The 24,471-nt window shown below is 38.6% G+C and overlaps 1 protein-coding gene across 8 annotated transcripts in view; it reads left to right on the top strand.

Annotated features, from left to right (window-relative positions):
- Positions 1–24,471, top strand: part of stat6 (signal transducer and activator of transcription 6, interleukin-4 induced) — a 192,345-nt gene that overhangs the window by 61,698 nt on the left and 106,176 nt on the right. For 7 of the 8 annotated variants that reach the window (XM_051924058.1, XM_051924063.1, XM_051924064.1 and 4 more), the window contains exon 2: positions 23,044–23,169. In XM_051924058.1, the coding sequence (XP_051780018.1) occupies positions 23,051–23,169 (119 nt within the window). In that variant the 5' untranslated portion in view covers positions 23,044–23,050. Of the gene's footprint in view, positions 1–11,697; positions 11,750–23,043; positions 23,170–24,471 lie in introns of all 8 variants that reach the window. The other variant, XM_051924059.1, reaches the window with a different exon arrangement.

Raw genomic sequence — 24,471 nt, 5'->3', positions numbered from 1 at the left:
TCCAGGTGGTACAGTCTTAAGATATACACAGACACTAACTAAAAGTTCAGGCCTGATTAAGAATAACTTAACGTAGGAAAAAAATATTTATGTAGGTGATGTGCTGTTTTCACTGTATGTAGGCATTTGCCAGAGAGAAGTATTTCGAATGGTTGAGTCTAATCAGCAATTAACTTTGTGGCACATTTTCATACCCTGAACTCATATAGGAATTCAGTCTGCGGTAAGTTATATAGCCTACGATCTTTTCACAGGTTCTGACAATGTGCTGCTGATTAGCCTTAGCCTGAACAGAGGCAACACCAAAGCAGACAGTTATAGATGAGGCCAGAATGGACTCTGACGGCTGTGTAGGACTGGACTAGTATTGCTTGGGGAGATTGAATTTCCACAGACTAATCAAAATGGCCATTCTCTGATGGGCTACATTGATAATACATGTGATGCTATTGTCCCACTTAAGGTCTTGTGACAACACAGTGTCCTAAAACTTAGATGACTCTGCCGTCCCAATGGCTGAGTCATTTATAACTGTCTAAATTATTATGGCTTCACCTCACATCTAATGCTCCACCACTTGTCTGTATAGGGGCTCATCATTTTTTATAACAAGGCCTATTAGTGTGATGTCATCTGCAAATTTAAGAAGTTTGACCGATGAATCACTAGAGGTACAGCCATTAGCATATAGTGAAAAGAGTTGTAGGGAAAGCACCCAGTCCTTTGGTGCATCGGGGTTAACTGGTCAGACACATGTGTGCCCAACCACATGTCCTGCTTCCAATATGTAAGAAACCCAGTAATTCAATGGCAAATTGAACTGGGAAGGTTGAACTGGGCAAGCTTCTTATCTTGAGCTCTGGGATGATATTATTAAAAAGTAGAGCTAATGTCGACAAGTAACATCCTGGCTTATCAAGTTGTTGGTAAATAAATCCAAATGCACTGCATCATCCACACGCTATCTGGCTCTGTATACAAACTTAAATGTAATCACAATGAACTGTTACAGTTGTTGGCTTTTGGTAATTGCTGAACTCCTCTGCATGGAATCTGTTGACATAACTAGATTAAGTAATGCCAACGTTGCCCCCTAGAGGTTTTTTTATTTCGGAGTTGTGTTCACTCTATTTTTTTTATTTTTTTTATTTTTATTGATTTTATTGTAATCACACAACATTCCATACAAGTAGATCAATTTTTACAAAAATAGGATTGAAAACAAATCAACCCCCACCCCTGAGAAAGAGAGCATGGCCAGCAGAGTAAAACTTAAAGCTAGTAAAAATAAGTAAATCGATGAATTAATAAGTGAATAAAGATAAATGGAGAAGAACAAGAAATGGGGAGAGAATCTGCTTTCTCAGTGCTTTTAAGAGCTTATTCTAAAATGTTATTGACTAGATCCTGAGAGGTTTTGAAAAAGTTCTGCACAGATCCTCTAAGTGAGAATTTGATTTTTTCCGATTTATCAAATAGTATAAAACATCAGTTACCCACTGACTTAAAAGAGGAGAGTTAGGATTCTTCCAGTTAAGCAAGATAAGTCTACGTGTCAATAGTGTAGTAAAGGCAATCACAGTTTGTTTGTCCTTCTCCACTTTAAGCCCATCTGGGAGTACACCAAACACAGCTGTTAGTGGATTAGGAGGGATTGGGACCCCAAGGCTGTCTGAAAGGCACTTCAAAATTTTGGTCCAGAATGATATTAATTTGGTAAAGGCCTAAAACATGTGGCTCAATGAGGCTGGAGCTTGATTGCAGCGTTCACAGGTTGGATCTTGCCCTGGAAACATTTTAGACAATTTTAAACAGGAGAGATGTGCTTGATTATGTAATTTTGAGTTGTATAATTGTATGCTTTGCACATATGGAGCTCAAGTGAATTCTCTGCATAGCTACCTTCCACTCCTATTCTGAGATATTGAATAAGAGATACTTTTCCTACTGCCCACTTGGATCTTTGAAAGGGAGGGACTGTAAAATGGTTTTATATATTGCAGAAATGCTGTCCAAGTCCTCGAAACTGAGCAATATTTTTTCCAGCATAGAGGGAGGTGGGAGGTGAGGAAAATTGGGCAGGTTCTGTTTATCAAAGTTTCTAATTTGAAGATAGTGAAAGAAATGTGTTGCTGGAAAGTTAACTTTGGAATGTAATTGTTCGTAGGATGCAAAGACGTTGTTGATCCTAAATTTAGTTTGTACTCCTCCATTGTCAACTGGCCATTTCTTAATTATAATAACAATGACTTTATATTGTCACAATATGTTTGTTAATCAATGTAATTGCTCTGCTTTACTGTGTGTTTAAAGTATTCCATGTGTTTATGTGTATAGATGTTATGTGATTTAGTAGCATGCTATCAATATATTTTACTTGGCAATATATGTAAATGTTTTGAGCTTGTACTCATTTGGTTAACACTATATAAAAGCTGAATTCAATTCAGAATGGATGCATACTGTTTATATAGTCAGGGCAGACGCATTGGGTGAGGAATTCATTTCAGACAGTGCTTTGGCAAAGGTAGCATTTTCATGTAATTTTTTTTTTTTGTATCATTACAAAGTAATACTTGTGACCACCAGGATGTGTACAGCTTCCCAAACACCCGACATGACAGATGCTAGGTACAAGTGTAATAACACACATGTTTATTTATAAGGGGGATATGCTTTATTTACTCTTGCTCCCCATAGCAGTACAGTACACTAGAACCATTACACAGTACTTTTTTTTTCTTTCTTCCTTCCTTCTCTCTCTTTCTCTCTCTCTCTCTCTTTCTCGCGTGCCCCTTTATGTTGAACCTGGGTATGCTCTGGTGGCATCCCTGGAACCCAGCAGGACTGAGCCGACAAATAGCCATTCCCATAGAGCCCTGTGGGAATCTGAGGGGCCATTACAACCCAGGGAGGCTGCCAATTAGCAGTTCGGGGGAGACCGTACCCTTCAAAAGCCATCTCCCTCTGTCCTTCCTTTAAGGAGGCATCCCGGCCGGGACAAGATGCTAGCCGTCAGCTCACATTGTCGACCTTAAGAATCATGTACACTTGTAGTACCTTACTTCTATGAGAATGCTACCTTGAACAATTATGAGAAATATTTCCATTTTAATCAAAGCAGTGCATGTGCATTTTGAAGCTTCATGTCAGTACAGGGTATTGGCGTTTGTTTTTTCTAATTTTTTTATTGCCATAGATGGCATCTATGGGGGTGTAGTCCTTCTGAAGTGATGCTAGAGGAAAGTTGCAGTGGTAAAAATGAGCTGAAAAATCTATTCAGGCTGCATTTAGCTCTATAGCCTACGTAAGCCACATTCAGACTGAAGTTAAAACTGTTTAAAGTATGTTTTGCTAGTGATTCAAATCTGATAAGACCATGTACCAATATTTATATGGAATCTGTATTGGTAGGCTTTCTTCCTCGTTTTTTTTTTTTGCATTTCACATTTTTGTGAAAAGATCAAATTTATGTCACATAAGTGCAAAGGAAGTTATTAATAGCTGCACACTTATGTAGCCTTCTATTAGATCTGCCAACCTGTCAAGTAGCTTACAGTGATGGTGACGGGGCCATTATACAGTAATTTTACAATGCATCTCCATAAATTGTAACTATATAAATTATATTCAGGCTTTTGAACTGACTAGCCTAATATAATGACAAAATTCAATGAAAGCAAAGTATAATGATGTCTGTAAACATTATCCATGATTCATGTTTACTGTAACCTCACTAAGGTATGCAAATAACACTGTATCATCATCCAATAAATGCATTGCATCTGTGTAAAACATTTTTAGCATGCCCGGAGCAGGAGCGAATGTGAAGAGTGTAATCATCCAGTCATTGATGGTGGTCAACAACAAACGACTGAATTTACAGAGTTTAAATGCAGGTTTTAATTTAAGCCCATTTGAGAGATGCTTATTCCTTGAATTAAGTTTAAGTTTTTTGCTGATTTAGGTGATTGTTTACCTCTAGAAGTCTTAAGAAACAGAATGTAGACACATAGCCCACATAAGAGAGAATTACTGCTTGTGTGCAATCTGATGTCAGATAGATTTATACTAACATTTATTTATGACCATTCCAGTTGTGCAGTATCTAGTTGCTTCACAGCTGGATAATGCAGATTTAGCATATTTTTTCTGTGTCTATGTGTATTCAATGCCTAGAATTGTAGTTGATTGTTGTTGTTGTTGCTATTGCTAAATTATTTTTTATGTTGTAGCCTATAATTTTTTTTATCCCCCCCATATATTTATGATGGGTGGGCACCCATGCATGTAACATTGTATATATTCTGATTATATCATTTTTTTAGTTTTTACATTTCTGGAATCTGTTTAAGGTTTCAGTTACAATACATCTTACCTCATACACATTATTTAATGCACCAGCCCTTTAAGTATTGCAGATCTCAGATGACACCATCTTCTTACTCAATTGGTCTTTCTTACACACCTTGACAAAATTTGGCAGATTTTCTAAACCAAGAACACATATTGTTAGACACCATTGCTAATGGATAAATAAAGGATAGGAAAACACTTCTGCCAAGGGGAAGGGAAGGAAGCACGAGGATAACCAATCCCTAAAAGAACTTCAGTCATTGCCTCAATTGTCACTCTAAAGGAAAAGCAACCATCACCAGTCACTATTGATAGAGACATATTCTGCTTTAGTATAATACCAAAGGTCTGTTCAAGCAACTAATCACCAGTCATGAAGGACAACTTCTTTAGACCTAGGCAAAAAGGTTGCAGTAAATGGTGGCTTTCAGTTTATCATCCAGCAGTCCTTAACAACTTCCAAAATGTACAACTTTAATCCTGGAGAACTAACCTGGAAAGAACTTGTTTTCATGACAGTGTTCTGGCTCAGACATAGCCACTGAGTCTCTTTACAAGCAGTGTTGTGCAGAATACTCTAAAAAATATATTTAGTTACTAAATACTGAATATACAGTACTCAATGTTTTCAGATTTGTATTCTGAATGAATACTCAAAAATGTGTAATTTATTCTGAATACTTCATGAATAACTTTTGAATACTTTCAGGAACTCATATATAGCCTAGTACATACAAATGGTATAACAAGTTAAACTTTTAAATTAAATTGTGACCTGACATTGTACATCAATTTCTCATGAAACAGACCCTCTGTTTTTACTGTTCATCAAAAACAAGGGAAACCAACTTTTTCTCGACACTTTCATTAATTAAAGTTAAATATTTGAACGAAAAAAAAAAAGACTGTAGCTCATAGTGAATTTTATCCATTTCACATTCTTGAGTTGTTCTACTTTTAAGAAACAATCTTAACAAAATTATCATTTTAAAAAGGCCAGATTATGCATTATTCATTTTTCATGCATAACTAACCTGCCAACTAAATACTGTAATTCACTAAAATATTTGTATTTGCATATAACCTATGTACGCCTTAAATTTTCAATTTAAGTTTTTACTTTCAGTATAGAACAAGCATCTACAAACTGCCTAAAAATTAAGATTCTAATAGTATGCCATGCATGTGCACCTAAGGTCACAATGTTCTTGAGGCCCATGAGGGCTCCAGTGAACAGTGTTAGACTCTGCTTAAAATAACAATAGCAACTGGTTTTAAAAAGAACTCAGGAAATGTCGTATGTAGGGCTGGGGAATACCAAGGCACAGAAAGTAGAACACACTCTAAGAGAAACCCCTACCAGTATATATATGTATGTATGTATGTGTTCTCTTACTGACTTCTGACTCTGAGAGCCAAGTCTAGCCAAATTGCGTGTGTCCTTGACACACCCTTGTCAGCCACCTCCTCATTCCTTAGTAACAGGCTAGCAAAGGGGTGACTGTGTCAGATGAGGGGATTTTTTTTTGTTTATTTCCTTCTTCTTAGCACCTTCTGGGGAAGTCTTAGAAAACAGAATGCAGGCACAAAGCTGGTGTAGGAGAGAACTGCTGCTGATGTGTAGCCTGACATCAGATAATGTTTATTTATGAACACGTCAGTGGTGCAGTACTTGACTGCTTCATCGCTACAGGAGACAAAGTTCAAATCCTGGCCTAGTGCACTGTCATTGTAGATTTAGTGCATTTTCCAAGTGATTGTGTGATTTTTATTTGAGTGCTCTGGTTTTCTTCACACATGCTAAAGACATACCTCTTATTTTAACTGGTATATCCAAACCTGCGTGGTGTGGGTGACTTTAAACTTTTATAGTTCTGCGCTACAATGCACTGCAACACATTTATGTCTGTGTTCTTTCACGCGCCTGTTACTGTGTATTTAAGCTTTTACCCAGCACAGCTCTAAGTATGATTAGGTGCATTTACTAAAAGTGTGGTTGTATAGTACTTGAGGCTGTTGCTTCATTTCAGATCCTTTATGAGGTTTGCACACCCTACCTGTGTCAAGGAGGATCTTTCACCAAGTAATCTGATCTTCCTTCCAGACTTCAAACACATTTAGGTTAATTTAGTTGGAGACTCTAAATTGGCACAGTGTTGGCATTTGCGTGAGAGTGTCCCTCCAAGGGACTTGGACCACATTCAAGCTTCCTTTCTGACTTGTTGGTGGCACAATGGTTATGGCTGCTAACTTACAGTTCCAGAGTATGGAAGTCAGATTCTGCCCTGGGTGTTTTTTGTGTGGAGAGTTATACAGTTGCTATGATAAGACTAGAGCTGCAGTTAACAATTATTTTGATAATTCAGTGATCTCCCAATTTTTTTTTTTTGGGTTAATTGACTAATGTAAGGGTGGCAAGGTGGTACAGTGGTAGCGCTACTATCTTGCAGTAAGGAGACCTGGGTTCGATTTCCGGGTCCTCCCTGCGTGGAGTTTGCTCTCCCTGTGTCTGCGTGGGTTTCCTCCGGGTGCTCCGGTTTCCTCCCACAGCCCAAAGACATGCAGGTTAGGTGCATTGGCGATCCTAAATTGTCCCTAATGTGTGCTTGGTGTGTGTGTGTGTGTGTGTGTCCTGCGGTGGGTTGGCGCCCTGCATCGGGATTTGTTCCTGCCTTGTGCCCTGTGCTGGCTGGGATTAGCTCCAGCAGACCCTCGTGACCCTGTGTTAGGATATAGCGGGTTGGAGAATGACAGACTGACTAATGTAACGAGTATTTCCTATGCTGAACACAAAAATATAATGATCCCAAAAATGTTTGCAGCCATTACAATTCTGGAGACATTGTTATGGACAACTTTTTACAATTCAGCATGTAGGGATATCATATCCCTGTGTCAGCAGTGACTGCAGCTTGCTCTTATTTTCATTTACAGTATATTGTCTTTGACACTAATTGGAGTAGCTCCATATTTGGGCTCAGTGAGTTTTATAAAATACTAGACATTAAGCCTGTTACAAGAACTAAATGTCCTTCATTACATTTTTGTTAATAAATATTTTTGTAACAATGAGCCATGTTGAAAAGTAACAGTAATACAGTTACAGGTGTTAGTAAACTGCAAAAATGTGTTATTTCTTAACCTTTTAATGCCATGTAATTAATAATGTAGCCTAAATAGGTTTGTGGTGGCTCGATAGCTTTCATTCACACCAGATTCCAATTCAAGTGATGTGAAAATTATATTGATTGATATGTGTTGGTAGTGGTAATGATTAGGGTCAGTGACTAACCGGTGTGCATAAGAAAACTGAGCAGCATTTTTAAAAGTATACCCAATGTTGTAGTACCTAAGTAATTACCAAAAGAAAAATAGATACAAATACAAGATGAAAAATACTAGCAGAAAATCATTTTCAGTATTACCCTATGAAAGGAGAAAAGCAACTGAAATCAATTCCCCATCCAAGTATTCATATTAACTCAGTAATTCATTAAAATAATCTGGGTAGCTAAGAACATGGACGTGAACTGAATTATTGTATAACATGAATACCAAAGCTGACCATTATCTTGAAGATTTTAATTCCAGGCTGAAGATACACAGATGCAGAAGTGGCTCTTCGGACATTGCCTGGTCACTCTGTAACCCTTGCTCAGTCTGTTATACCACTAAGTAACTCTTCAATCTGTAGTCCTGCCCTGCCTTTGCTATTTGTGCAGTATAGAATTTCTTGTTGCATGACCTCCAGCAGATGAACTGCAGTTCTCTTTCTAAACCCATTCTATTTTTTATATGAATTAGGGAGCTAATTGTTTATGTGAATTAGGGAGATGTATTTTTCTCATGTAGTGAATTAGTTCAAACACCATTTAGCTGCAGGTGACACATCATTAAAATAATCATCTGCAGGTAATATGTTTAGTCAGTTCAGTCATACTGTATATACTGTATGCTTACATAGTTGCTTTTATCTTCCGTTCATTTCCAGAGAAGTGACCTTTTTCTTTTACTTTTATGTTAATTTACCTAAATCAGCAGGAGGCAGTTACTGTTGTATGAGCTGCTAGCATGCTCACACCCTTTACATGGTATTGTTTTTGGAATCTGAGTGGGTGGCAGACAAGTAAAATTGGAAAATATATCAAATATACACATTGATATACAGTAGCTACTGTTAAGGTAAAATTGAAACAGTAAATTAATTTTTAGTTGAAATCGCACAGAATGTTTCTCTGTTTTAAGATAGACAAGTCTGAAAATTTTTGTCAATGCTTTTCAATGGGAGATTTTGAAATGTGAAAGTTTTGTACAGCATGATCTGTTTGAGATAGCTAAATGAAACTTGAACAGTTTTGACAAATTTCATTAAAGAATAAGTGTGCCAAATTTCAGCAACATTGGTCCACGGGTGGCAGAATTGTTTCATATGATTTGATGGACTCATGTATTTGATTGTGATTGTGAAGTAATGTTAAGACCTATGAAGGAGAATGTGAAGGAGCTTTTGCTAATGGTCCTAAACCACTGGTCAGCATGGAGTGGTATGAAAAATTAGCTTACAGAATGGCTAATGCCTTTGATAATACATGTTGCTTTTCTACAGCAGTGTTGGTTAAGTTATGCCGTGAAGCGAAGAGATGTGTGCTACTAATATTCACAGTCACCTTCACCACCCGTCTCTAGTACTTAGTGCCCCTGAGCTGAGCAAGTGCTATACCAGGATGCCATGCAGGCAGTGAGAACTGCTGGTGAGATCTAATGGAGACATTTGTGTTTTCCTCTGGTATCTGACAAAGTAAAAATGGTAGTGAGCCTTCTTGAACATATCCAAGATGTAGTACTCTGCCTCCTTTGGTTTACTGGTGATGGTGACTCCAAAAAGTTTGCTGAAAAGCTCCTCAAAATCCCCTCTGATATAGATAGGAGTGTACCTTTCCTACTGGTTACTGAAAGGAGATACTGATGTCCTGCCACGATTGGTTCATTAGGCAAATCTGTTCTCTGTAAAGGCCGTGTCACATTTCACAACTTTTCCAATGACTTTCAGTTGGGGTGCACTCCTGTGATCAACATTCATGTAGTCTGACTTACCCAGCTACTCAGTCCAAACAATCTGCAACTCACCTCAACAAAATCAAACCTGTTCTCTTAAGCCATAGGGGTGGGCTCTGTGTGCATGAGAACTGGCAACCAGTGAGCACTCATACACAAGTACAGTGCATATAATACAGCGGCAAGGAGTAAGTAACGTCTGTGTTTTAGATCTTGCAAATTGAAATGAGACTTGACTGTCTGATATCTCATGTTGTATGAACTATGATAGAATGAAAGAAACGGTCTGAGACTGCCACTAAACTTGCTGTAACTGTTACTGTCAGAAAAAGTGGCGAGCTTGCAATACTTTGGAAAGTGAAACTGTGCTGTTAAGTCATCAAATTTGACATATGCTGCAGTGACAAAATCAGAAACTATAATATTCAAGGCTAACATCTCCTCTAACTAGAAGTTGTGTATTTTGACGTTGGCTTAAGCTGACTCATCATGGTGGTGATTAGACCTATGATGGTGGTGTCTTCAGGAAATTTTCAACTGGCTCTTGTGTGCTTATCAGTGAGCTTGTACTTTTTTACTAACAGAGTGAAGGGCTTGTCTTGGCTCATTTTTAAGGCAAACAAGGATCATAAGTTCTCTCAGTAAAACATTAAAATTTTCACTGAAAACACCTGCTAAATGGTCCCTAAAGGTTTGTTTGATGGATGTTGGCTCATATAAAAATCCTCTTTATGTCCTTCAAAGAAACAGTGCTATAGCCACTCCTGTAGGGGTATCTTTGAGGTTGAGATAAAAGTAAACATTTGAAGTGTAAAGTTTAACTGGGACAGAAAAGTGGATCCAATTGGATGAAACATTAAACATTTGTCTTGTGTCATTTTGTATGTACTATGAGTGCTGCCTGCCCTTTTAGATCATGTCACTTGCAGAAATTTGCAGATGGTTTTGCACTTATGGGGTGTATTGATAAAGGGGATAAGACAAAGTATATCAGTCAGGTTGGTGCAGTGGGTAGCGCTGCTGCCTCGCAGTTGGGAGATCTGGGGACCTGGGTTCGCTTCCCGGGTCCTCCCTGCGTGGAGTTTGCATGTTCTCCCCGTGTCTGCGTGGGTTTCCTCCGGGTGCTCCGGTTTCCTCCCACAGTCCAAAGACATGCAGGTTAGGTGAATTGGTGATTCTAAATTGGCCCTAGTGTGTGCTTGGTGTGTGGGTGTGTTTGTGTGTGTCCTGCGGTGGGTTGGCACCCTGCCCAGGATTGTTTCCTGCCTTGTGCCCTGTGTTGGCTGGGATTGGCTCCAGCAGACCCCCGTGACCCTGTGTTTGGATTCAGTGGGTTGGAAAATGGATGGATGGATATCAGTCAGGTGGGAAAGTTGGTTTCTTTGTACAAAGAGAATTGTCTGCATCTTAACATCGGCAAAACTAAGGAACTGGTAATTGACTATTGCCGCACCACAGAGCCTCAATGTCCAGTCACTATTCAAGGAGTGGATGCAGAGATAGTCCACTCCTATAAGTACTTGGGGGTCCATATTAATCATAGGTTGGACTGGTCTCAGAACACAGAGTAACTATATAAGAAAGGACAAAGCAGGCTCTTTTTCTTTAGGTAACGGCATTCCTTTAGTGTGGGAAGTGACATCCTCCACATCTTCTGTAACTCTGTGATGGCCAGCGTGATTTTCTAAGCAGTGGTGCACTGGACTGGTAACATCACATCAAGAGAGGCCCACCAAATTGATAAGCTAACTAAAATGGTAGGCTTAGTTACGGGACAAACTCTGGACCCCCTGGAGGTCATAGCACAGAAGAGAATTAAATCGAAATTGAATGTCGCTATGAACAGTGTTGCACATTCTCTCTCTGACACACTGTTTGTTTAGGTAACAAATTATTCAGCAGAAGCGTGTCAAGAAACACGACTGGGGCTCCTTTATACCAACAGTGTTACGTCTGCATAATGACCTCACTGGGACTATGACAGCCAAGTCAGAACTTGTACTTTTTTTTTTTTTTTTTGATTTTAATGCTTTATAGTCATCTGGTATTTGTTCAGACCAAAGTATGCGAGTATATTTATTTAATTATATATAAAGAGCTTCTGTAAAAAGCCAAATTTCCACTTGAGAACAAATAAAATTCTGTCTGTCTGTCTGTCTGTCTGTCTGTCTGTCTGCCTGCCTGCCTGCCTGCCTGCCTGCCTGCCTGACTTTCTTTCTAAGTGCACACAAACCCACATAGGACCAATTCAGAGTTGCCAATTAACCTGACTTACCTGTCTTTTAGGGATGTGGGACAGATGTGTCAAGACATGACAGACTTCACACAGACACTGAATGTGAGTAGGAATTTAACTCAGGACACTGGCATCTGTACAGGCAGCAGTGCTAACCACTGCATCATTTTGTTGCCTTGTGTTCAAGGGTGGTTTAAAACAATAAAGGTTAATGTCTTTAGATAACAAGTACTTTCACCAGTAATGGCATGCACTTGTTTTTGTCTATGCTCATGCGGCACATCCTGTCTTGGTCAGTGTGCAGGAAGGGATCCAGTACCATATGTAGTACCTTTCGTCACAATAGTGACTGTGATTGAAGTTTTTATGACTGTGAGCCACCCCTTTACTTCTGATCATAAAGGTGAAGGGTTAAGCATGTAGCACTCATACCCAGGGTGAGGACTCTTTCCTGTGGTTTTGCAGTTAATATAAAGAGTTCAGTGTATTTATTAAAGGCCAGCCTGTAGTTTAGAAATCCATTACTCTGTTTTCTGTGCTAAATAATCTTTCACATTAAATGGTAGATGAAAGAGATTGCTTGAGGTTTTATCTTAAACCGGGACTCACATTTAAAATGGATTTCAGTAGTACGGTTAGTGCTGTTCTCGTACAACTCTTGTGACCCAGGTTCTCCCAGCCTGAGCTCCTCTTACCCAGAGTTTGCACATTTTTCATGTATCCACATTGTTTTCCTCCAGGGACCGTCAAAGAGGTAAATACGAGATTGAAGAATGACTAACAATCTGGCCTATGTGAGTGAGTGTACCTTCAGATGGATGAGTGCCTCTTCAAGGGTGGGTTCTTTCTGAGGGGTCACTTCACAGAATAAATATGATTTATGTTTAGAAAACTCAAAAATGCTCACAAAAACACTCTCACTTAAATTGTCTCTCAATGGCGCTGCTGTCTCATTTCTAAGGTGAAGCCTGCTTTCTGTTAGAAGTCAAATGCCTGGCCTTCCCTGTTGTGATCCACTTTGAATTGTGCTCTAAATAACAGTAACGTGTAACTGACCCTCCCCCATTCCTAACTGCTCTTCCTAGAACCCCGAGGGTCCTACACATCTTGTGTGACTTCCTTCTGTTGTAGGCAGATAACCTTGCTGGGTGGTGTTTTACCAGGAATTTGGGGGCCAACTCTGCATCATTTTCATACAAATTTACAGGAGTTTAAAAAAAATCTTCTCTGACACAGTTTTATTGCAACATTTAGGCAGCTGAACCCTGGCATTATATCACACAAGAACAATATAGTGCCCTCTCTGTGACTCAGACCTTTTTAAATGTGATGCTCCTGTTGTCAACCGCCCACAAGTTCAGTTGAGCTCTGGGCGTCCTGCCACGAAGAGTTGGCTCATGACATTCAAGTCTGAATTTCACTGCACTTCGTACATGTGAAAATACTACTGCTGCATTTCTAATAGGTCTGTAGTAATCAGGTAAGTTTGTACACCTGAGGGAAGTATGATGTTCTGTATATACCCTGAAAAGCAATGGTTGCTGGTGTATCTCCATCACCTGAAGTCTGACCCATGTAGATTTTCATTCTCCATTTAATTTGCCCAGCCAACAGCTCATGCTCATTGGTGCATCTCGTAATAATAATATACAGTGAACCCTCGCTATATCGCGCTTCGTCTTTCGTGACTTCACTCCATCGCGGATTTTAAATGTAAGCATATGTGAATATATATCGCGGATTTTTCACTGCTTCGCGGATGTCTGCGGTCTACTTCCTCAGTTGATTTGCCCATTTGAATTGAAACAAGGGACGCATTTGAATTGAAACAAGGGACGCTATTGGCGGATGGCTGAGAAGCTACCCAATCAGAGCACGCGGTTAAGTTCCTGTGTGCTGCTGATTGGCTCAGCGACGGAGTGCTGCATTAACCAGGAAGTCCAATCTCACTCATTCAACATTAACGTGCACAAGCGCCAACAGAAGATGCAAATGATTGAAGAAAAGGTAAAAGTTTTGGATATGTTGAAGGAAGGAAACAGCTACACCGCTGCAGGACACCATTACAGCATAAATGAGTCCACGATTCTTTTTATTTAAAAAGGAGGAAAAGCATATAAGATCTACGGCCGCAGTGTCTTTTAACTAGGGCGCAAAACGAGTTGCAAGTGGACGTTGTAAGGCAGTAGCCTGGATGGAATCTGCTTTAGGGATTTGGATTGAAGAGTGATGGAAGAAGAACAACGGCGGTGCTAAACAGTCACCTGAAGAGGCTCCTTTAGAAGAGCTGTAACGCTATCCTTTGTTGTGCAGTAAAATTAAACTCATCGTTATCGGACAAGTCGTCGTGTCATTGTTGGTGAGTAACCATAATTAATTATTTACGTACAGTACTTATTACATGTACATAGTTTAGTGTCACTGTACACACATTTTACTGTATACAATTTTTCTTGCATTGTACGTATTTATTGATGGTGGCCTGTCTGTCGTAATGGCTGTAACATATGTGATATCGGAGATGCTTGATATCTTTAAAATAATATTTAGGTTTTACTGTTTACATACATAATTTCAACGAATCTTACCTAATATCTAAGAGAATACAAAGGGTTTATGCTGTATAATTGTGCGTGAAATGTTTATAATAGTGTGGGAGAGTTTATAAGGGCTTAAAATATATAAAAATAACCATATAAACATATGGTTTCTACTTCGCGGATTTTCTTATTTCGCGGGTGGCTCTGGAACGCAACCCCCGCGATGGAGGAGGGATTACTGTAATACAATATAATACAATACAATACAGTGTATTTTTGTATAGCTCAAAATCACACAATGAGTGACGCATTGAGCTTTAACAGGCCCTGCCTTTTGACAGCCCCCCAGCTTTGACTCTCTAAGAAGACAAGGAAAAACTCCCAAAAAAAACTCATAGGGAAAAAATGGAAGAAACATTGGGAAAGGCAGTTCAAAGAGAGACCCCTTTCCAGGGAGGTTTGGCGTGTAGTGGGTGTTTAAAAAAGGGGGTAAATACAATACAATATACATAACAGAACACAAGTAATCCTCAGTACAATACAGTACATAATTAAAAAGTCAGAAGTCAAAGTCAAAGTGAACTGTATTGTTATCTCAACCATATACAAGTACTGTGGAACCTTGGGTCACGAACGTCTCGGACCACGTACAAATCGGGTTACGACCAAAAAGTTCGCCAAACTTTTGCATCTGTTCACGACCACACACTCGGGTGACGAACAAGCCAGTTTCCCTTCTGGTTTGTACGCACCAATGATTTCCGCACGTGTTCAGTCTCTCCCTGTGCAGTGAGCGAGAGAGAGAGAGCGAGAGCGCGAGAGAGTGTGAGAGAGAGAGAGACCACGAGAGAGCGAGCGAGCAAGCGAGAGAGAGAGAGGGCTGGCCGCATAAGGCCGAGAAGGCAGTTAAAGAATGCACCGGGCTTGTTTTTAAAGAGACTGATTCGAGCATTGTTTTAACCTCGTTGTATTTAATGAAGACTTTTTTCTATTGGGTTTTAACCTCCACTTCATTTCTGTTTACAGCGATCTGTTTGTAACGTGCATTGTTGCAATGTTACTTTACTTGGTCGTTTATTAAATTACGGATTTTTCAAATGTTCATGTTTTTCCCTGTGCTTAAAACTCATTAAAAAAAAGTGTTTACAGCGAGCGGTTCGGTTCGTAAGGCTATAGCATGAATTATTGCAATGTTACCTTTCTCTGTTCAAGGTTTTCTCAGTGTTATTCAATGTTTTTACATTTAGTTTACTATTACACTGTGCATTCTATGGTATAATTAACTATTTTTGTGCTTAAAAATCTTTAAAAAAATATATTTACATACAGTTTGTACGGTCTGGAACGGATTAATTGTAGAAACTTTCTCAGTGTTATTCAATGTTTTTACATTTAGTTTACTATTACACTATGCATTCTATGGTATAATTAACTATTTTTATGCTTAAAAATCTTTAAAAAAATATATTTACATACAGTTTGTATGGTCTGGAACGGATTAATTGTATTTACATGCAATCCTATGGGGGAAATTACTTCGGGTCACGACCAAATTGGGTTACGACCAGAGTTTTGGAACGAATTACGGTCGTGACCCGAGGTTCCACTGTATACAGATAGACGAAATTGCGAAGCTCAGGGTCCACAGTGTAACAACATGAAGTGCAAATAAAAAATTAAAATTAAATTAAGATTAGAATTAAAATTAAAATTTAAAATAAAAATAAAGATTTAAAATTAAAACACAAACAAGACAAGACATTGTGCAAAGGCAAGACAAAGAAGTAGCAGCAATATTGACGTATAGTAAGCAATATGAACATTGATGCAATGTATGGTATTATGCAATCTAGATACATAAATATAGTCAATAAATATGTCCATCCATCCATTTTCCAACCCGCTGAATCCGAACACAGGGTCACGGGGGTCTGCTGGAGCCAATCCCAGCCAACACAGGGCACAAGGCAGGAACCAATCCCGGGCAGGGTGCCAACCCACCGCAGGTCAATAAATATGTAATATAATAAATAAATAATAGATATAGATAATACAGAAATTATCAGTGTATGATGATAGTTGTTTAAGACAAGTGTAAACAATGACAGGTCAGAATGTTTCACAGCAGAAGGATATCAAAGAATGTCAAAGTGCAGTGTGCAAAATACTTAAAAGGTCAGTATGAGATTTTCAGTTCTTTCCTACATGCACACTAGTCTGCAGGAAAGTGGCTTGCATGTAAAAGTTCTGTTTTTAGAGATGGTTGAGGCAGTGTGGAAGATCCCAGGGGGCAGCATAGTGTTAAGGATTCTGACAGCTTGGGGGTAAAAACTATCCTGCAGCTTGGCAGATCTGGCTGTGATGCTGCAGTATCTTCTCTTGGATGGCAGAAGTGGGAAAGGTCCATGTGAGGGGTTTAAGGGGTCCCGCACAATGCTTCAGGCCTTGCAGACTCTGCGTTTGTAAAATATGTCCTGTTCTCTGCTGTCTTCACTATCCTTTGCAGGCACTTGCGGTCGGGTATATTGCAGTTGCCGTACCAGACAGTGATGCAGCTGGTCAGAACACTCTCAATGGTGCCTCTGTAGAATATGGTGAGGATGGAAGGGGGAAGACTTGCTCGCTTCAGCCTCATCCTCAGTTGACCTGTTTGAGCAGTAAGCAAACTGAATATGGTCAAGGGAGGCAGGGAGATTCGTCTTTATGTGTGACATGACTAACCTTTCTAAGCACTTCATGAATATTAATAATAGTAATATTACAAGTACAGAATTCAACAGTAGATTATATCACATAATACACATTCAGCACTAATATGACTCTATGGCATCCTCACATGAACTCAAACAGGGATGCAGACCTGGGTGTGTAGACAGGATGCTGGGGCACATGAACCCATTATGTAGTACAGTTCCAACCTAGTTCCTGGCATTATGCTTGTATGGGGTGCTCACTCACTTTCTGTTAAAAGAACAACAACATCCTGAAATCATTTTATCACAGTGCTTCAGAATTTTTTATTTATTTATTAATTCCACATTTTATCAGTTGTTCATTACTTTTACATTATCTATTGTTTATTTTTAACTTTGTCGTAAAAGAAAGAGAAAGAAGCTGTGAACAGGATTCTTAAAATGAATTGTGGAGGAAGGTATCTGAAGAATGGTTAGAGAGGTCGATGATTTTAGATGGAGAAATGGTTATGGCTTTACTGTATATAAGCATTTGTAATCTGTACAGTTTAAGACTATGGTACAGTATGAAATAAATCCCTGAAGTAATTCGTCTTGATGTTGAATATCTAGAGGTATGGTTATAACAGATCTCACAATTCTAATAGCGTTGCTGCTGCCATAATTTTGCTTAACTCTAAATGGCTACACAGAATCTGGAAGGATGGGATTCTAAAGCCAAAATTAGCCCAAATATGGTAATACTTGCAAACAATGGTTTATGGGGTGAAGATCTTTTTCTGAAATAGTACATGTCAGTCATGTCCTGTGAGCATCAAGTTAGGCCATAGGTCTTTTTAATCTATGTAAAGTATTTTAATTAAAACGTGGAACACATTACAATGTCAATAAATTTAGCTAGGATAATACATTCAGCAAAATCCTAAGTGATGGGCCTGGACCAAATTCAGATTTGAGGTGATGTCTGGCAGAATTCCCTGGAAGTAGAATAGTTTTTCATTTTCAGTGTACTGCAGTAGGAGCTGGAAAATGTGAAAGACTTGGGAGTCTGAGGTGACCAAAAGAAGCATTAGAAAGGCTGATAGTTTATGTACATTAATGTCCACACTCAATGTATTTGCATGCACAAATACATAACTGGGATAAGGTGAGTAAACAGGTAAAGGAAGAAATATAAGGTATGGTTTCTTAAAACCTCTATTTACATGCCCAAGCACACTACTGGAGTTCCCCTTTCGCAAAACGCTTCAACATCATTAAACTGTTAAACTCCATCAGTGACCACCATGAATCCTAAAGCAATCATGAAGCTTGTGATACTTTTCTTGTGTTTTATAAATATGTTTAGTCCTTAATGTGTGGTTAATCCTGTTTTACATTCTAGACCTGAGCTACCTATGATTCTCTGAAACTGCATTACCTGATCACAATGTTTTAACATTTAATTAACAAACAGTGGGATTAAAACTAAACTGACACTTTATAGATCTCTGTTACCAGATTGCACGCGTCACACTCTTTTTTGATTGGCTGTGCGATTGAACCCTACAAAGGACAGGCATACTGACACATGTGCTTCTTGCTTTACACCCAGTGCTACTGGGATAATAGTAATGCAGATATTTTTACTTCAATATATAAGTAATGAGGTTATTTGTTATTTTAAAAAGTAATTGGACTATGTAATGCATATTACTTTTAATGTGTTATTCCAGCACTGGTGAGCTTAGCATTGTAGGTTAAGCTCATCAACATACATTTAGCAATTTCTGAAATACTGAGACATATTATTTCAGCCAGGATAATTAATAATGCGATAGCCCAAGCATTTGCTTCTGGAAATGTATCTTTTGGATGGTTCCACCTGTGGCTGCTGAAAGTGTGTGCAGAGCTCAGCAGGTGAACAGAGTGCAACTGGCATGAACTGACCACAAAATCCTTAACTGTAACCCAAAGAAGTGTTTACATGGCCAAATAACTGGGTTACTCATGGAGAAATCTACTTCTGTTAACCTGGTTTCTCAAATAGCAAGAACTCTGTTTCTCTAACCTGGTTTAACTTATTTGAGGGGCAGTGGTCCTCTCAGTGCAGAAGATCTAAATGATGCTTTTTGTGAGGTCTTAGTCAAAATGCTGTAAAAATAAAAGGATGGCCTAATCCACAGTTCTGAAATCCTGAAGAAACAGATATTATGTGGTGATTGGCTATCCTGCAAAGCATCTTAGTGATACGCTACTTCCATGATGGACATTTTTGATTAATAAGAAACTTCCCTAGAAGCCAGTGTTAGGTATGCCGGTAAACAAAGTTTAATATTCCTTAGAGCTCCTTGCAAACCTTATAATAGAGTAAAATAGGGGGGTACATGATATATTCATAAATGTTCATATTAATTTTTCTAAGATTAATATATTGTATTTATTTTTATTTAAACAACAAATTTAACAGACAACAGGAGATTACAAAATCCATCAAGCTTGTTAGTTAGCTGCTCACTGAGTCTGCAGGATGATTAATTTTAGTTATTTGTACAAGAAAGTGGAACTGAGCATTATGACTAGAGAGAAGATGCTAAATAACTTCTGGCATCAGGACTTCTAAGCCACATCCTGTTTTGTTTTACAACTTATAGATAGTCCGGGTGCCTGAGGAATGGCATACTTTGATATTTATGAATAACTGCATGATTGTGATTAAACATTTGTATGAAACTGCATTCCAAATATTGTTAAAATTCCAATTATGAGAGAGTGCTCGGTGAACATCTTAAGAATTAGTTTCAGATCTGAGATGCGTTAAGCTGACTCACAATAAGTAATTTGACACAGCAGATAGTGCTGCCATCTGATAGCACATTTTGTTCTGGTTGGTTTCATTTTGTGTAGTTTTTTTCTCATTTTCCTTTTGATCTCAGTAGTTTCCTTCCATGTTTGAAAGAAACTCCTTCAGGTAAATGGGAAACTCTAAATTCTTTGTGGTTTAGCTTAGGAATTATTGTGATGGCAGGCTCTTAAATCTCAAAAAACAGGTTTCAGTCTCAGAAGCAGGTCTGTTCTCCAGACTGGCCTGAAAATGCAACTAGACCACACTAGCACAAAGTAGTAGTAATATACAAAAAGCAGACTCTATTGACTACACACCCAAAAGAGTAAAAGCCTCTACATCTCAAATTTTAGAGGAGCACTATGAAAACACCTTGCCCCAAAGAAAACTAGATAATATTTACTATTTAATAGCAATATTTGATATACAAAGGAAATGCAATCCAATCCTAACAAAACCAAGGACCCAAGAGCAAATTTTGAAAAAATCAAAAGTAACTATCAACATCTCGGCACTTGAAGCATCTCTGGCAAATAAAAAAGGCTAAAGCGTCCACAGCGGCAGTGTTTGTAGGCTTTTCACCAGAAAAAGGACAGTTGACCAAATATATTGACATAATTACATGACAACAAGTTTACAAAATAATTGAAAAAAACATTAAAATACTTAATGAAAAAACACAAATAAAAAGAAATTAACAAACACATTTCCATTAACAGCCATACCAAAACAATGCACAAACACAACAAAATCAACAAAGATTAAAAAGACTAAAGTCAGAGATGAAACTCTGGATAAACATAACCCCCTCCAGACAACCCCATAAATTGCTAGAAAAGCTGCAGCATGTCCTGCTGACACAGATGCAGATACCCACTCTAGAAATGCCACTGAAGGCAGCAAGACTGGAATGACCACTGCTGGCACAGATGCAGACACACACTCTAAGGGCGCCAGCAGACGCCAATACAGCTCAACAGTAGCCCTTCCTGTGATTATAAGTAAAGTCTCAGAAGCAGCAACAAGACAGAAAGGGCCCTATGTAGTGCTACAGGCGAGAAGACTATAATGACTATAATGGAGCTGTGGCCAACTGCATAAAAGTAGCCCTTCCTGAGGTCGCTTTCTAAAGCACAACATCAGAACAATAAATGAAGAAGATATAAAAAGATTTAAGCCAGGGATGAAGCCCTTTTAAAGTCATAACTGTTAAATATGAAGGACTTAAATGAAAATGTTTGTTTTTTTCTTAAGTTGCTGAAGAAATCTGGATTAGTGCTTTTAAGATGCAATTTGCTGTTTTAGGCAATATGTGCCACTGCATCTTGCAAAGAGTGCAACATATGTCTGTAACACGGAATGCTGTACTCTGATTAGTGTGAAAACAGTTGAGGAGAACATCACTCATATTGAGTTGGCAATTAAAATGGTGATTTTAAACATATTAAAATAACACAAGAAAAATCAGATACAGTAATCCCTCCTCCATCGCGGGGGTTGCGTTCCAGAGCCACCCGCGAAATAAGAAAATCCGCGAAGTAGAAACCATATGTTTATATGGTTATTTTTATATATTTTAAGCCCTTATAAACTCTCCCACACTATTACAAACATTTCACGCACAATTATACAGCATAAACCCTTTGTATTCTCTTAGATATTAGGTAAGATTCGTTGAAATTATGTATGTAAACACAGTTTACATACAGTAAAACCTAAATATTATTTTAAAGATATCAAGCGTCTCCGATATCACATATGTTACAGCCATTACGACAGACAGGCCACCATCAATAAATACGTACAATGCAAGAAAAATTGTATACAGTAAAATGTGTGTACAGTGACACTAAACTATGTACATGTAATAAGTACTGTACGTAAATAATTAATTATGGTTACTCACCAACAATGACACGACGACTTGTCCGATAACGATGAGTTTAATTTTACTGCACAACAAAGGAGAGCGTTACAGCTCTTCCAACGGAGCCTCTTCAGGCGACTGTTTAGCACCGCCGTTGTTCTTCTTCCATCACTCTTCAATCCAAATCCCTAGAGCAGATTCCATCCAGACTACTGCCTTATCACGTCCACTTGCAACTCATTTTGCGCCCTGGTTAAAAGACACTGCGGCCGTAGATCTTATATGCTTTTCCTCCTTTTTAAATAAAAAGAATCGTGGACTCATCGTGTAGCTGTTTCCTTCCTTCAACATATCCAAAATTTTTACCTTTTCTGCAATCATTTGCATCTTCTGTTGGCGCTTGTGCACGTTAATGTTGAATGAGTGAGATTAGACTTCCTGGTTAATGCAACACTCCGTCGCTGAGCCAATCAGCAGCACACAGGAACTTAACCGCGTGCTCTGATTGGGTAGCTTCTCAGCCATCCGCCAATAGCGTCCCTTGTTTCAATTCAAATGCGTCCCTTGTTTCAATTCAAATGGGCAAATCAACTGAGGAAGCACACGTACTGTAGACCGCAGACATCCGCGAAGCAGTGAAAAATCCACGATATATATTCACATATGCTTACATTTAAAATCCACGATGGAGTGAAGCCGCGAAAGACGAAGCGCGATATAGCGAGGGATCACTGTATACTGTATAGCAATTATTTCCCATGGTCAATTATATGGGCAGGCAATGTGGTGTAGTGGTTAAGGCTACAGACTTCAGACCCTGAGGTCATGGGTTTAAATCCTGCTACTGACACTGTGTGACCAGAGCGAGTCACTTGACCTTCCTGTGCTCCAGTTGGAAACACAAAGAAAAGTAACCAGTTATATCATAAATGTTGTAAGTCACCTTGGATAAAGGCATCAGCCGAATAAGTAAATGTAAATAAGAAAAGAAATCATCTGCCATTTGCTCTCTGTTACATTTTAGCACAGTTGTAATTCATCACTTGCCATGCAGCGCTGTCAAAGGAAAAAATAAACCATCATTCGCAACAAAGCAAAAAGTGACTAGTGGCCTAAAAACGTGGGTATTTGTCAGGATCGATAACTTTCTAGTATATACTCTGACTATGATTTTATTGAATGTATAAGGCATTTGATTGATACGTAAAGATGTCACACAGAAGTCACACAGGTCTCTTGACCAGACCTAATACTTTGTGCCCTGTATTTATTTTTGTGCTGTAGATTTCAGCAGGCAACATTGAAATTTATCCTGAAATGCAAGATGAAACCTTTACAGCACAGTCAGGATAAGATTAACCTCTCCCTTTACCAAGGCATTTACCCACAATTTAGCTGTTTCCACCATGGTGCTTTCCCAAAGGTAATCCTTCAGCATTGTTTATAGTTTTGTTCTTTATTGCTTTTTCTAGTCTGAGAATGGCACTGTGGAAGAAGGTGCAGTGTCTGCCAACTGAAACTCTGAACCAGCTTTACCCACCATCCTTCCCTATTGAAGTGCGTCACTACATGGCTACATGGCTGGAGGACCAGCCATGGTAAGTACAGTTGTGCTGTGTGTGGTGGGCACTTAGTCTGCCCTGTGACTACAAGGCTTAGCCACTTTGATGTGTTGGTATGTGTTTGAATTCTGTCGTGAATGTATGTAGCAGACATATTTAAAATGGATGGCTTCTTGCCAAATGGGTTTGTTTGTGTCTGTCTGTGTGTGTGTGTGTGTTAGTGTTGCTTTCACATCCTGCCTCTCAAAATATTGAAATGTTAGTACATGTCTGTAGAATTTTCTCCTGTCATTGTATCCTGCATTATTCTTGCACAGTCCAGTTCTTGTAGTAATGTATATGCTTTCCTAATTCTGTTTTCACTTGTCTTCCCTGTACTTGCTCCTCAGCTGACAGTAGATAAAGTAATACCAGAAAGAACCACCCTGCATCAAAGAACGTAGCTAAGCTTGGCCCAGGTTAACCATATGCAAGGGAGGTGGTGATAAAAGTACATTGATCTATCTGTTCAGTTACTGAAACTGCTTAATTCGATTTTAAGATTGCAAAGATCACTGGGCAGAAGGCTGGAATGAACCTAGAAAGAGTGCCAGTCTAGTGGAAGCTACACTTAATTAAAGCATGCACTCATACCATGATAATTTAAAATCACTAGTTAACTTAATTTTAATTAAGGGTACCTGAAATTGACATTTTGAGGGACAAAATGAGAAGGTAACTGGCAAACAATTTATAAAATGGTACATACAGGATAGTGTCACTTACGTGAGCATACTTAACCAATCCAAGCTCTGACAATAGACATGGACATGTTGCAGGGAAGTCTCTGTGGCAGGGGTGACATTCCTGGCTACACTGTGTGGGGAATAAATACGTGCTTCTTGTTTTCTTGTAATACTCTTCTACTCAATATACCTGTAAATCCTCCAGCAGAGAATACCAGAATGATTTGAACTGATGCCAAATTCTGGTAGAGCGGATACTATTTAGGCAAGGCCCACTCATAACAAAGAGAGCTCAAATCCCCAATATTTTATACAGAATTAACAGACCTACTCCTTCATTCACTACTGGACATTTTCATCTAGTCATATACTTGTTATGTTAGTTCAGTAAATCTGTTTATGCAAGATAAGGAATCATCAAGCAATGCATTCATTTTGGTATTATCATTATTACAAAAGAGCAAGCTCAATCACTTATATTCATTTTTTTCTCATGAAAATCCTGTCGTTGTACCCAATCACGTAAATTTTATTGATTAGCCAGAGTGTTGCCTTCAAATTGATGTAAAAATTACTTAGATAGCAAAAAATTGTGTGTCAAAATGTATTAAAG

The sequence above is a fragment of the Erpetoichthys calabaricus genome, chromosome 3 (genome assembly GCF_900747795.2).
Source record: "Erpetoichthys calabaricus chromosome 3, fErpCal1.3, whole genome shotgun sequence".
In the NCBI taxonomy this organism is placed as follows: domain Eukaryota; kingdom Metazoa; phylum Chordata; class Cladistia; order Polypteriformes; family Polypteridae; genus Erpetoichthys; species Erpetoichthys calabaricus.
Note: the sequence above shows the minus strand (reverse complement) of the source record. Positions and strands in the feature narration are given on the sequence as shown.